General features: G+C 40.1%; 1 protein-coding gene across 1 annotated transcript in view; it reads left to right on the top strand.

Moving 5' to 3' along the window:
- Positions 1-14856, top strand: part of b4galt2 (UDP-Gal:betaGlcNAc beta 1,4- galactosyltransferase, polypeptide 2) — a 191101-nt gene that overhangs the window by 170820 nt on the left and 5425 nt on the right. Inside the window, exon 6 of the mRNA XM_062993906.1 lies at positions 3338-3442. Within this exon, the coding sequence (XP_062849976.1) occupies positions 3338-3442 (105 nt within the window). The remainder of the gene's footprint in view (positions 1-3337; positions 3443-14856) is intronic.

The raw sequence follows: 14856 nt of genomic DNA, 5'->3' as shown, positions 1-14856 counted from the left end.
TAAATAAATAAAATATTCTTTATTATTTTACTTCTGCATTTGTGTCCTTTCTTCACCACGTGACAGAGAGGAAGCGGAATGCAATCGGGTAATTGGATACGACTAGATTGGGAGGAAAACTGGGGAAAAATGCAAACAGTTTCTCACTGCATCTACAAATGCAAGTAAGGACGACTAGGCTAACAGAATCTAGATCAACAAGATTCAGAAGAAACACTGCTGACTTCTCTGGGCTTAAGCTCATCTGAATGAACTGAATTAAATTTGAAACTGTGCTGTGGTCTGACAACTACTGGAATGAATGGACGTCATCCTTTGCAGACCTAAAAGGAAAAGGACTGTCAATTTTGTTACCAATACAAAGTGGTTAAAGGTATTAGTGCCAATAGAATGTGTAACATTGAAGGCACCATTAAAGCGGAGGGGTAAATACACGTTGTCTGAACAACACATGCTTCCATAAAGGAAATACAGAACGCAGGTGCTAGACTGGCCTGCCTGCAGTCCAGACTTGTCTTTTAAACTCTGTACTCTTTTTAGAATTGGGGTTTTATGTAATGTAAGACAATTTTAGATGTTTTATATATATTTTTTTTTAAATATAAGTAAATCATTAGGTTGATCACACTATGTTCACAAATATCTTTGTGATCCAGTAGGCTGGTGTCCCCCCCGCCCCCGCTGGGCACAGACTGGTGCATCCATACTACATGTGTTAGATATTGACAGTCGCTTTAGTGTCAGTTAACCGGTTAACACAAGTGCCAATTTATATACCCGCCCGAAGCTCAGACGCGCCCTGCCAGGTTCAGTTACGGATGTTCAGGTGAAGCGTATTAGTCAGGACAGAGGAGCTCTAAACCCGAGCTCATCTTCCGTCAGTCCGCTGGGAAATATCACAGACGCTCGGCCGGCAGTTACATTTCACACTGTCAGCATCTCACTCACAGATGAGCGGCTCAGTTTAACATGACCTCCCTCCCTCGTCTCCTTCTGTTTCTCTCCGCGCTTTCGTTTCAGCTCTGGCGGAGGAGACGGAGGAGACGCATCTCTGTTCTGATGATTTCAATTCCCTTCGACTTTACTGGTCTAATGCAATTAACTGAACTGCAGAAGGGAGGGGAGGAAGAGGACCTGGACACATACACTCTTAATCCAATCAGAGAGAGAAAATGAGGTGAAGAGAGAGAGAGACGAAGCGAATCAAAACAGATCTCCAATTGATATTGTTCATTTATTTATTGTTAACCCGTCATTTCGAGAAGATAGACAGTCAGCCTCGTTTATTAGGTGAATCATTGTGAGGTCCTTCATCAGGTCTGCAGTATATAATGCAATTGTACTTGAAGTTGTAAATAATTGTTGGTTTCACTTTTCTCTTTAGTGTATCCATAAGGGAACATTCAGTAATAGACTAACCATTTTCTGACTATGAGAAACAAACCATAAAGTTCCTGACAAACATTTAAAAATTTACTATTTACTAATTTACTATTCTGCATATTGAGACACTGTGGAAGTGAACTGTATCAACCAAATAAATATGATCTGATTTAATGAAAATAAAAATAACAGCACACATTTTTACTGTTGCTTGAACTGACATGTTACGCCTCCCATGACAGCTCTTCATTTTGACTCACTCATTATGGGTGTCCGAAAACCTTTGGTCAAAAAGAAAAAAAATTGCTTTCTATTAATATAATAGGGCGTTCTTAGCCCTACATGGAAATTTGACTTTTTCTTTCTTTTTTTTCATTCTATTTTCTTTTTCTTTCTCTTTTTTTCTTTCTATTTAATTTTTTCTTATTAAATTTTTTTATTTTTACTATTTAATTTTTTTTCTTTTTTTTCATTCTATTTTCTTTTTTTTCTTTCTATACTTCTTTCTTATTTTATTTTATTTATTTGTTTTTTCTTTTTCTTTTTTTTCTTTCTATTTTCTTTTTTATTTCTTTCTTTTTCTTTCTTTATCTCTCTGTTTTTATTTTCATTATTTTTTATTTTATTATTACTTTTTTATTTCTTTGTTTATTATTTTCTTTCCTTTATTTCTTTATTTATTTTTCCATTCTATTTTCTTTATTTATTTTTTTCTTATTTTATTTTTTTCTTTATTTGTTTTTTCTTTCTTTTATTTTTCTTTGTTTGTTGTCTTTTTTCTTATTTTCTTTTTTCTTTTTCTTTCTTTGTTGTCTTTTTTCTTTCTTTCTTTTTTCTTTCTATTTTCTTTTTCTTTGTTTCCTTTCCTTTCTTTATCTTTCTTTTTATTTTCTTTCTTTTTTATTTCATTATTTTTCTTTCTTTGTTTGTTGTCTTATTATGTTTTTTAGTTTTTCCTCATTCTTTATTTTTTTCTTTCTCTTTCTTTCTATTTTCATTCTTCTTTTATTATTTTCTTTCTTTTCTTTCTTTCTTTTTCCATTATATATTTTTTTTTTCTTTTTTTTTTCTTTTCTTTGTTATTTATTTGTTTTTCTTTCTTTGTTGTCTTTTTTTCTTTCTTTTTTCTTTATTTCAATCATTATTTCAAGCACTGACCTCACAGACATTCAGGTTTTATATTTTATGCAGAATTTAATCCATTCCTAACAACTGTATTCTCTCTCCTGGCTCTCCAGATGTGTATTCTTGTTATACCATCACACCTGATGCATATTTTGTCACCTGTACAGTTGTACTTGCCAGTCAGACTTTCTCTGCCCATCTGAATGTTTGCTTGTACTTGTTTTTCTTCCTGTGTAATTCACTGGCGCAATGAAATCCCAGGTTTATGTGTTACCAGTACAGAGATTAAACCTCCTCACTCTGAATAATGCATGGCACAGGATGTGTGTTTGTTCGATGAGACAATAACCTCCTACACAAACACATGCACCTTGTCCAGATACAGTGAATTTAGTTTAGTTTAAGTTTTCAGACTTTTTGCACCTTTTTTTGATTGATTTGATTTTTGAATAAATATAATTGCAATTTTTATCCATCAATCTACACTAAATTAAAATAGCAAGGTGGAGTCTTGGTTTTCGTTGTGACATGGGTCTGAGGTGCAATAAGAGAACAGCAGTTGAGTTGTAGACATATATTGAGTCCTACTTTCAGTTATTTGTATTTGAAATGATTGCTAATTGCAGGTCAGTCATTGTAGTTCAAAGCTTTGTGACTTATTAGAAGTTGTTAAGTCCCAAAATCAAATGAAAAGCCTTCAAATAAATGTGGACACTGTTATGGCAGAAATCAAGCACCAACTTCATATTAATGCCCATGATGTTTCCTTTGTGCTGAGAATTAACAGCAGGAAATTTCTCATTCCTCCTTTTCTCTTTATCTCTCTCAGAATTACCCTGAACGGGATGAAGGTGTCTCGGCCAGATGTGAGGATCGGACGCTACAGGATGATTAAACACGAGAGAGACAAGCACAACGAGCCCAATCCTCAGAGGTGAGCTTTGAGCCTCCACTTTTCCACTACATCATTAACGCTGGTTATTTGCTTTTCCAAGCAGCTTTACTAAATGTAATGTGAAATTCATCAGAGATTTACCATATTTACTCCCACTCTTTGTTTTCACATCCAGTTTGTTGTTTTAAATCGTACCTACGCGAGTTATTTAAAGCTTGCATTTACCAGACACTTTTTATATCGTCGCTGGCAGGTAGCGTGTTTTTCTAAAGACGTGTGGGAGGTGGTGCAGCTAATGTTGCTTTATCTAGGTAACTGGGTTCTCTGAGAGTACAGTTAAACCCGCATTACGTTTAAATCCGAGCAGGCTTCCAATGACTGTGGTTGCATTGCACCGTGGTTGAGGGTAGCATGGTGGCAGCACTATCGCCTTACAGCAAGAAGGTCCCGGGTCCTTTCAGTGTGGAGTTTGCATGTTCTTGAACTGATGAATCTTGTGTAACCAGTAACTACCTGTCCTGTCATGAATGTAACCAAAGATAAATAAATAAATTAATTAATTAATAAATAACTGTGGTTGAATCAGCAACCCAGTCCAGGATGCGTTCCCATATTGCACCCATTGTGGGCTGGTGGTACCCGATTCTCTGGGCTGCACAATGGCTCGGTTGGTAGCGCTGTCACCTCACAGCAAGAAGGGCCTTGGTTCGATTCCCAGATTAAGCAGTCCGGGTCCTTTCTGTGTGGAGTGTGCATGTACCTCAACTGATGAATCTTGTGTAACCAGTAACTACCTGTCCTGTCATGAATGTAACCAAAGAGTGTAAAACATGATGTTAAAATCCTAATTAATTAATAACTGTGACTGAATCAGCAACCCTGTCCAGGATCCATGTGTTCCTCTATTGCACCCGTTATGGGCTGGTTGTACCTGATTCTCTGGGCGGCACATTGGCTCAGTCGGTAATATCGAACTTTAACTAATGAATCATGTGTAATAAATCATGTTAAAATCATAATAAACAACCTGATTCCCTTGTGACGCTGTCCAGAATGAAGCATTTCCATTTTCCAAGTAGGAATCCACACAACACTCGTTTATTGTATTGCACTGTTTGCTGATCAATCAACCCTTGAGTTTTGACCTTGACTCTAATTTTGGGTTCACTTTACATCTGTGAATTTCATGAATAAATTCAACCTGCACTTGATTCCTGAACGCCTTTGCGAGTCATTGTAAGATAAACTAGGCTTTAATTAACAGGACTATTATGCGAGCACTGACAAGGTGGGGACGGGTGAAGCTAATTTCTAATTAATCACAGATTAGTCTGATTCTGTTCTTTGTTTTCCGACTGAACAAAAGGCGTCGTTAATCGCGTCCTTGTTTTTGATTGTGTGTTTTCGTTATTTTTGAGTCTTGTGCATTTCTGTATCATATGACCAAAAGTAATTGGACAACTAACTGAAAACAAATCCATATGGGACTTTTTCTCTCTTCTGAGAAGGCTTCTCACAGACTTGAAGTATATCTGTGGGAATTTGTACCATTACAGTCAAAAGAGCATCAGTATTGCTGTGCATGTTAAATTATGTTGGTCAAAAAAGCTTCAATTGATGTTCCGGTTCATTCCAAAGCTGATCACTAGGGTTAATGTCAGGGCGTCTCTACATACTTTTTTAACCTGCTTTCTTCCTGTTCTTCAATGGTCAGGACCCATACAGGACCACCACAGAGCAGGTATTATTTAGGTGGTGGATCATTCTCAGCACTGCAGTGACACTGACATGGTGGTGGTGTGTTAGTGTGTGTTGTGCTGGTATGAGTGGATCAGACCATGTTTACTCACTGTCCACTCTATTAGACACTCCTACCTAGTTGGTCCACCTTGTAGATGTAGAGTCAGAGATGATCGCTCATCTATTGCTGCTGTTTGAGTTGGTCATCTTCTAGACCTTCATCAGTGGTCACAGGACGCTGTTGGCTGGATATATTTTTGGTTGGTGGACTATTCTCAGTCCAGCAGGGACAGTGAGGTGTTTAACACAGCGCTGATGTGTCTTGACCACTCATACCAGCACAACACACACTAACACACCACCACCATGTCAGTGTCACTGCAGTGCTGAGAATGATCCACCACCTAAATAATACCTGCTCTGTGGTGGTCCTGACCATTGAAGAACAGCATGAAAGGGAGCTAATCAGGTAAGCAGAGAAATAGATGGACTACATTTAGTAATTCTGGAACTACAAAGTGCTTCATTATAAGTGGAGCTGATAACATGGACAATGTGTGTAGGAACACGGAGGGGGTTTTAATGGCTGATCTGTGTATATATATATATATATTATTTGTACAAATAGACTTTTCGCGGTGGCCAATAACGATGACCACAACTGTAAATTGATAATAGTATGTGTTAAATATTGCTTTCCTTTTTATGTCACTTTATAATAGCTTTATGAGCCATTCCATATGCTATATTAACAGCAATCTATTGACTGTATATCTTTTCTTTATGGAAACACAACCTGCATTTAAATTCACAGTGTTTCCCACAGCCTCCCAGAGCTGATTGCATGCATTTATGCTGAGCTCACAACACTCTCTTTCTGAATAACCTGGGCATGAATGCCTATCAATGAACATAAAGAAAACCCAATCAATCGCTCCGTCTTTGGATGTTGTGTTGCAAAGATGGATCGTTCTCGGCCGGAGAGAAAGCACCACAGAGCAACAAATTGTAAAACAATTCCAGCAGCTGCCACAGGCAGTCAAAGGTTGACTCACTCTTTACCAATCGTATATCGAGCTGTGGGTAGGGAGGCAAGACAAAAGCGCAGGACAGCCATTAAAAGTTAGCTATGGGCTTGTTTTTTACTATTATTCTCTCTTTTTATTTTTATTTAGGGTGACTGTTACCTACTTCTATCCCCATTTCAATAAATAATCAAAAGCTTGATGTATGTTGTGGCCTGATTTTATAAGAGAATGTACCGGACTGAGAACTGATACTGAGGATATAGAAGATAAAATGATGGATGCGTAACAGTTGATGCCATCATGATCGGATGAAATTAATGATGTGTTTATAGTTTATATTTTGTTTATGCACTTTCTCCCCTTTATAACGCGTCCAATTGCCCGATTGCGTCATGCTTCCTCTCCACCAATGCCGATCCCCGCTCTGATTGAGGAGAACGAAGCTAACCCACGCCCCCTCCGACACGTGTGCAGCAGCCGTATGCATTTTGTCACCTACACTTTGACGAGTGCAATGCGGATCAGCACTGTGTACGGAGAGACACACCCTGAGAGCACTCTTTTCCCGTCTCTGTGCAGGCGCCATCAATCAGCCAGCAGAGGTCGTAGTTGCATTAGTTATAAAAGAGACCCTATCCGGCTTTAAAACCCCTCCCCTATATGAACAACAGGCCGATCGTTGTTCGTGTGGCTGCTCAGCTCAGCCGGCAGGCAGTGCTGAGACTTGATACGATGTATTCAAGATCCCAGCTCTGGTGATCCAGCGTGTGTTTTTACCGCTGCGCCACCTGAGCAACATTTTTATATGCAATAGTCCAAATAATTTAAGAAATTTACCATCTACAGTCCATAACATTATTAAAAGATTTGACAATAAAAAAAACAATTAAACAATTATATTAAATACCTCTGTCAGGAAAGCATCACTACTTGTATTGTTGCTAATCAGTTTACTTTTACAAATTACATTTGCTACATTTAGCAGATGCTTTTATCCAACTTATGATTGTGACAGTATACAATCTAAACAATTAAGGGTTTAAGGGTCTTGCTCAAGGGCTCAACAGTGGTTACCTGGCAATAATGGGGCTTGAACTAGCACTGTTTTAGTTCTAGCACTAAATATTAGTCCTTTATCGCTAGGCTACAACTGCCGTACATAACATTCAAATTTATGGAATTTAGTGGATGCTTTTATCCATCCTTACGTTGGTGCTTATGTTATGTTCAAGTGCTCTTTAAGGATTGTGGGCTTTAGGCTTTTCTTAATAGTTAATAGAATAGTCCACCAAACAAAAATATCCAGCCAACAGCGCCCTGTGGGCAGCGTCCTGTGACCACTGACGAAGGTCTAGAAGATGACCAACTCAAACAGCAGCAATAGATGAGCGATCGTCTCTGACTTTACATCTACAAGGTGGACCAACTAGGTAGGAGTGTCTAATAGAGTGGACAGTGAGTGAACATGGTATTTAAAAACTCCAGCAGCGCTGCTGTGTCTGATCCTCTCATACCAACACAACACACACTAACACACCACCACCATGTCATTGTCACTGCAGTGCAGAGAATGATCCACCACCTAAATAATACCTGCTCTGTGGTGGTCCTGTGGGGGTCCTGACCATTGAAGAACAGGGTGAAAGCAGGCTAAAAAGATATGTAGAGAAACAGATGTACAACAGTCAGTAATTGTAGAACTACAAAGTGCTTCTATATGGTAAGTGGAGCTGATAAAATGGACAGTGTGTGTAGAAACAAGGAGGTGGTTTTAATGTTATGGCTGATCAGTGTACTTTCCATGTGTGAATCTCTCTCTATATACACTGATCAGCCATAACATTACAACCACCTCCTTGTTTCTACACACACTGCCACTTACCTTATAGAAGCACTTTGTAGTTCTACAATTACTGACTGTAGTCCATCTGTTTCTCTACATACTTTTTTAACCTGCTTTCCTATGCTGCGTAATGCTAGTCGTTTGTCCTTTCCCTCTTAGATAAAGTCCAGAAAGAGGCAGACCAGTAGAGCGAACGTGCTTGCATTCTATAAGAGCGACTGATATTTACCTGCTGATGAATGCTAACCCAGTTTGCCACTCTGTCACTGCCATCTCTGCCTTTGTTTGGACACTTTAGCCCAAGACCTGCAGCTTCAGTAATGAGACGCTACAGTTTCCCAAAGAGGGCAGCATGCTATTTATCAACGTTATGCTGCTGCTGCTGAATATCAACTGCAGTTCTAGTAAGAGCCTGCTCATAGATGCTAAAATCACCCAAACTAAAGACATAAATCCTCAGCTTTGGACAGTCCAGCGGCTCTAATAGGCTTTGGCTCTTGTCTGATGATATGAAAGCTGGGTATAAATCATGCCTCTTTGTTGCTTTCTGCTGTGACTTCTACCAAGAAAGATCAGCATCTTCCAAGTCATCTGGGAAGAATATAATTTATATCAAGCAGATTTTATTCTTCAAAATATTCCGGTACCTAATAATAGAAGTACAGAGGTCTTTATAACTCCGTATTAATACTAAGGAAAAAGGATGCAACCCACACATTCAGCAGCTGAAGGATCTCCTTTCTTGTTGATTAGTGTTTTACATCACTGAGGGCATTAACAACCTTTTAGTTCATAATACTTCATGTTAAATATTATTTGAGGGCGCTGGGCTGGCACAGTGGTGTAACGTGATTTTACGAGCGCCTGTGGGAGTGGGGTTGGGGGGGTCTATATGTACGTGATACGACTCTGTGTGGGAACACAATGACAGGTAACAAGAAGCACTTGGAGTGTTGGAGGCGGTGTGTAGTAATCCGACTCCTTCATGCGATCAGTGGTTGTGCAAGCGGCAGTGGATTAAAAATCGGGATTTGGAAAGGACTAAATACACTATATTGCCAAAAGTATTCGCTCATCAGTTTTCGTACGCATATGAACTTGAGTAACATCCTATTCTTAATCCATAGGGTTTAATATGATGTCAGCCCACCCTTTGCAGCTATAACAGCTTCAACTTTTCTGGGAAGGCTTTCCACAAGGTTTAGGAGTGTGTTTATGGGAATTTTTGACCATTCTTTTAGAATAGCATTTGTGAGGTCAGACACTGATGTTGGATGAGAAGGCCTGGCTCGCAGTCTCCGCTCTAATTTATCCCAAAGGTGTTCTGTCGGGTTGAGGTGCAGGCCAGTCAAGTTCATCCACACCAAACTCCCTCATACATGTCTTCATGGACCTTGCTTGGTGCACTGGTGCGCAGTCATGTTGGAACAGGAAGGGGCCATCCCCACACTGTTCCCACAAAGTTGGGAGCATGAAATTGTCCAAAATCTCTTGGTATGCTGAAGCATTAAGAGTTTCTTTCACTGGAACTAAGGGGCCGAGGCCAACTCCTGAAAAACAACCCCACACCATAATCCCTCCTCCACCAAACTTTACACCTGGCACAATGCAGTCAGACAAGTACCGTTCTCCTGGCAACCGCCAAACCCAGACTCGTCCATCAGATTGCCAGACGGAGAAGTGTGATTCGTCACTCCAGAGGACACGTCTCCACTGCTCTAGAGTCCAGTGGTGGCATGCTTTACACCATTGCATCCGACGCTTTGCATTGCGCTTGGGGATGAAACCCATTACATGAAGCTCTACACACTGTTCTTGAGCTTCTTGTGCCATAGAAGTGATTGGAACACCTGAATTCAATTAATTGGATGGGTGAGTGAATACTTTTGGCAATATATATAATATAATATATATTTGGGCTTGTTGTGTCTTGTTGCATATATCAACGTCTATTAAGTGGCAGTAAAGCATGCTCCCTCCATCAAGCCTCAAAGATAAAATGAGAGATGTGTGTTATTTGTTTATTGGCAAACTTGAGACCTCAGCTAACACATATTAGTCAATGTTTTTCAGAGAATGCAGCTGTTACTCCTGTTTTATTTACTTATATTTTACCCTCATTGCACATTGGGCTTTTGGTGAGATCTTTGCAGGACGTTTACTTCTAGGGAGAATAGCATGGCCTACTTATCTCCATTAGTAAAAAATGTGCTATTTTCCTGTCTTTGTCTTTGTGTATTCCCACAATTCTTTAGGGTGTGCTTTGAAGATTGGTTGTGACCTGGTTCATATAAACTGGATTTTTCCAAGACAAGCAGACTCAGAATTTCTAGGGCAGATACCTCATGATAGAACTCATACCTCCAATCTCATTAAATTAGTTGGAGTACCTGACGTTTTTAAAATACCTTCTCACAGCCTGGACTGTAAATGATCATTCGATGTGTTTAATTCCATCGGATTTACAGACTTCTTCTACTAGCGAGTGCAGTGCGCTCAGCGATGCTGAATAGCACCTGAAGGGCTGCAGGTTCAATCGTGGGTTAGTTATATGATGAAATTGGCTCAGGTCTCTACGGGCTGTCCTATTGACTGAAGATAAAGTCACCCTATGCCTACACCTTAAGGCATTGTTAATGTAAATATACTTCCACTCGGCTTTCCATTTCTGGCAGAATGAAAGCAGCATGACTGCAAAGAAAAAATTCTTTCCATCCAGTCAAAAATATTTCCATCTTGTGGGGTGGTACCGTGGCTCAGTTGGTAGCACTGTTGCCTCACAGCAAGAAGGTCCTGGGTTCGATCCCCAGTTTCTGTGTGAAGTTTGCAGGTTCTTCCTGTTTCTGCTTGGGTTTCCTCCGGGAGCTCTGGTTTCCTCCCACAGTCCAAAGACGTGCAGGTGAGGTGAATTGGAGATACAAAATTGTCCATGACTGTGTTTGACATTAAAAGACTTGAACTGATGAATCTTGTGTAACAAATACCTACCTAAAATCCTAATAAATAGAGCCGCTCAGGTGGCACAGCGGTAAAAAGCACACGCGGCAACCAGAGCTGGATCCCGAATACATGGTATTGAATCCAGCTCTGCCTTACCGGCTCAAGGCTGAGCGGCAACATGAACAACGACCGGCCTGTTGTTCAGTTGGGGGCGGGACAAAGAGCCGGATGTGGGTCTCTCTCTGTCAGAATGGTGCAATTACGACCTCTGCAGGCTGATTAGAGGCGCCCACACAGAGATGAGGAAGAAGTGCTCTTAGAGATAGATAGATAGATAGATAGATAGATAGATAGATAGATAGATAGATAGATAGATAGATAGATAGATAGATAGATAGATAGATAGATAGATAGATAGATAGATAGATAGATGCAATGCTAGTTGGCGCAACACTCATCAAGGTGTGGGTGGCAAAAATGCATCCGGCTTGCTGCTCATATGTCGGAGAAAATGCAAAAAAAAAAAAATCCTAATAAATAAATTCCACCTTGTGTTCAACTCATCCCAATCAGAAACATACACCGATCAGGCATAACATTAAAACCACCACCTTGTTTCTACACTCACTGTCCATTTTATCAGCTCCACTTACCATATAGAAGCACTTTGTAGTTCTACAATTACCCACCACAGGACCACTACAGAGTAGGTATTATTTAGGTGGTGGATCATTCTCAGCACTTCAGTGACACTGACATGGTGTGTTAGTGTGTGTTGTGCTGGTATGAGTGGATCAGACACAGCAATGCTGCTGGAGTTTTTAAACACACTTACTGTCACTGCTGGACTGAGAATAGTCCACTAACCAAAAATATGTCCAGCCAACAGCGCCCCGTGGGCAGCGTCCTGTGACCACTGATGAAAGTCTAGAAGATGACCAATTCAAACAGCAGCAGTAGATGAGCGATCGTCTCTGATTTTACATCTACAAGGTGGACCAACTAGGTAGGAGCATACCAGCACCATCCACAGATTTGATTATTCAAATTTTATACAAGTTCAAGTTGTGTATACAAGTTCAAACTTCCAAAAAAGTGTATACAGTCAGATCTGGTTCTACCAAAATACTCCCAAAACACCCTACTGCTGCCCTCCTTGCTCTAGCCTACTAGCTTAAAACAACTGACCACAAGCAAAATATTGACCGAACCCCAATGGTTTCCTGCAGCTTTTATTTCTTAATTTATTTTTAGTGACTGTGTGATGGTAAAAGGGTTTGGGTTATGCAGGAACAGGAAAGTACTGGCACTAAGTGGGTAAAATGAACCTCGCTTGCTGTCATGAACATGCCAAATGCAAACTATAGGCACAACTCCTCACAAGTACCAAAGCGAGTGAGGACTAATTTTCTTCCCCCACCCACCAAAGTGAGAAAATCTTTACTGGGAAGAATACAAAGCACCTCTCAATGGACCTTGGGTTATTAAAATTCAAGAGGTTGTGGGTTTGCATGGCTTATTTTGTTAGAGAACTGGCACAGCAGGTGTTCAGAAATCCATTCAGGAGCTCATGGTACATGAAAACCGTACCTGTAAGGCTCAAGCTCAAACCTATTGGTTTTTTTTCCACTGTTGCCCCAGCTGAATAGGAACTGTGAAACTACCAACATTTTTCTATCCATTACTGTCCTACAATTTAACAATGACGTTCTACTTAAATTAAAAACAATCAGGCAATTGCATTCTTTTACCCACTGAGAAAGAACTTAACGAATTACATAGGATGTCAAAATAAGAATCCTAACATTTCTAAGGACCCAGGCGTTCATTAAACCACAATTTTTCCACAAATAATAAAGGTTCAGTACTGTTGCTATGTTGCTTAAGGTGGACATTCTGCAAAAATTACATCAGTAGCACAGTGTTCAATGTTGAGACAATTCTAGCTCCAAAAGACCTACAAAAATCAATCAAACTCTGCCGACCTAAGTAGAGAGGATTCTAACTGACATCAAACTGTAGAAGACAGATTAATGGGACGCTCTAGTTAGACAGCGATTGCGCCATTGGTTGTCCCAGTCTACTACCGCAGATTTACTAGCTTACTAAACCAGAGTTGGTCAAAATAAGGCATCTCAGCTTTTAAGTTTTTAAACACATCACTGTCACTGCTGGACTGAGAATAGTCCACCAACCAAAAACATCCAGCCAACAGCGCCCTGTGGTCAGCATCCTGTGACCACTGATGAATGTCTAGAAGATGACCAACTCAAACAGCAGCAATAGATGAGCGATCGTCTCTGACTTACATCTACAAGGTGGACCAACTAGGTAGGAGTGTCTAATAGAGTGGACAGTGAGTGGACACGGTATTTAAAAACTCCAGCAGCGCTGCTGTGTCTGATCCACTCGTACCAGCACAACACACACTAACACACCAACACCATGTCATTGTCACTGCAGTGCCGAGAATGATCCACCACCTAAATAATACCTGTTCTGTGGTGGTCCTGACCATTAAAGAACGGGGTGAAAGTAGGTTAAAAAAGTATGTAGAGAAACAGATGGACTACAGTCAGAATTACTAAGTGCTCCTATATGGTAAGTGGAGCTGATAAAAAGGACAGTGAGTGTAGAAACAAGGAGGTGGTTTTAATGTTATGGCTGATCTGTGTATATATGACTGAGTAGGTTGTGCTGAGAGCTCAGGTTTTGGGACAGACCACATGTTTGGAGTAACAGACCACAAACACCACAAACTTCATCCAATCTGTGAAGCAACATAGTTCAGGGCTGCTTTGTTAATTTTTGTTTAGTTAGTATAAAGTATAAAGGAAGCAGTAGGTCCAAAGAAATGCCATTGGGGAATTGCCCCGGGTCTGTCTCGAGCCATGGGTCCAGCACAGCCGTATATTAAAAACTGTCAAGACACAAATAGTCTGTAGAGGGCAATTAAGGATCTTTTATTCAACTATTCATTAAAAATGATGTCCATATACCTTCGGCTATATGGTGTGCATATTATACTGTATATAAAAAATCAATACCTTATAAGACATCAAAGATGTTATTTACACACTGGTATTGGCTTTTGTTGAAGCTGAGTTAAAAAAAACCTGATCATAGCAATTTTAGCAAAAGTCTCGCTTGCACAGGAGTTGGCAAGTGAAATGCAGGGGTGGCAGAAGAGGAGTAAATTTGGTTGCTGGTGCTGTCCTGTTCAGCAAGTACCCAATGCTTGTGCAGCTTATAAAGGTATATTCTTGAAACAACAGCCCTTGACATGTACATGTTGTCATTTTTCACCAGTATGAGACATGCTGAATGCATGCATTTGCAAGGTAGCAGAGCTAAATACAGTGAACTGAGTGTAAATCTGAGTGTGAATATTTTGATGTCCCACCACTGCCATTTCTACCCCAGTTTGAGAAACGGGGCTGTAGGTCATTACACATGGGTGTTTTTCCAGTGCATAAATTGGCTCCAATGGGAAAGAACAAAACTGGGCTCCAGCTCTGAAAGACTAATGAACCGATGGGTTTTCATTTTAGACTACAGTCCATTCCAAACTAATCAGCCCTATATAAGGAAGGCTTTGAAAAGGGACAGCTCCCAGCAAACTCTTGTAGTGTTGCTCACAACTGAAGTGGGGAAAAGTATCCACTTCAGAAAGCCCCTTTAACCATTCATGCTTGAAGGGAACAGCTGATGAACACATTTCGGACTTGATCAAAGGTTCCATGCAGTGTCTTTACTCTAAATGGAAAGAAATGGCAACAACCAGTGAGTGGTTTACCGACAGCGCTTGAGTTTGCAGTGTCACTGGCGTCCACATGTCCAGTTATCACGACAGTTACTATGTTTGTCATGTTTTAAACTGATTGTTGTGGTCACATGTCACA

Source organism: Trichomycterus rosablanca, chromosome 4, assembly GCF_030014385.1.
Source record: "Trichomycterus rosablanca isolate fTriRos1 chromosome 4, fTriRos1.hap1, whole genome shotgun sequence".
Taxonomy (NCBI): domain Eukaryota; kingdom Metazoa; phylum Chordata; class Actinopteri; order Siluriformes; family Trichomycteridae; genus Trichomycterus; species Trichomycterus rosablanca.
This window is presented reverse-complemented; position numbering and strand designations above follow the sequence as displayed.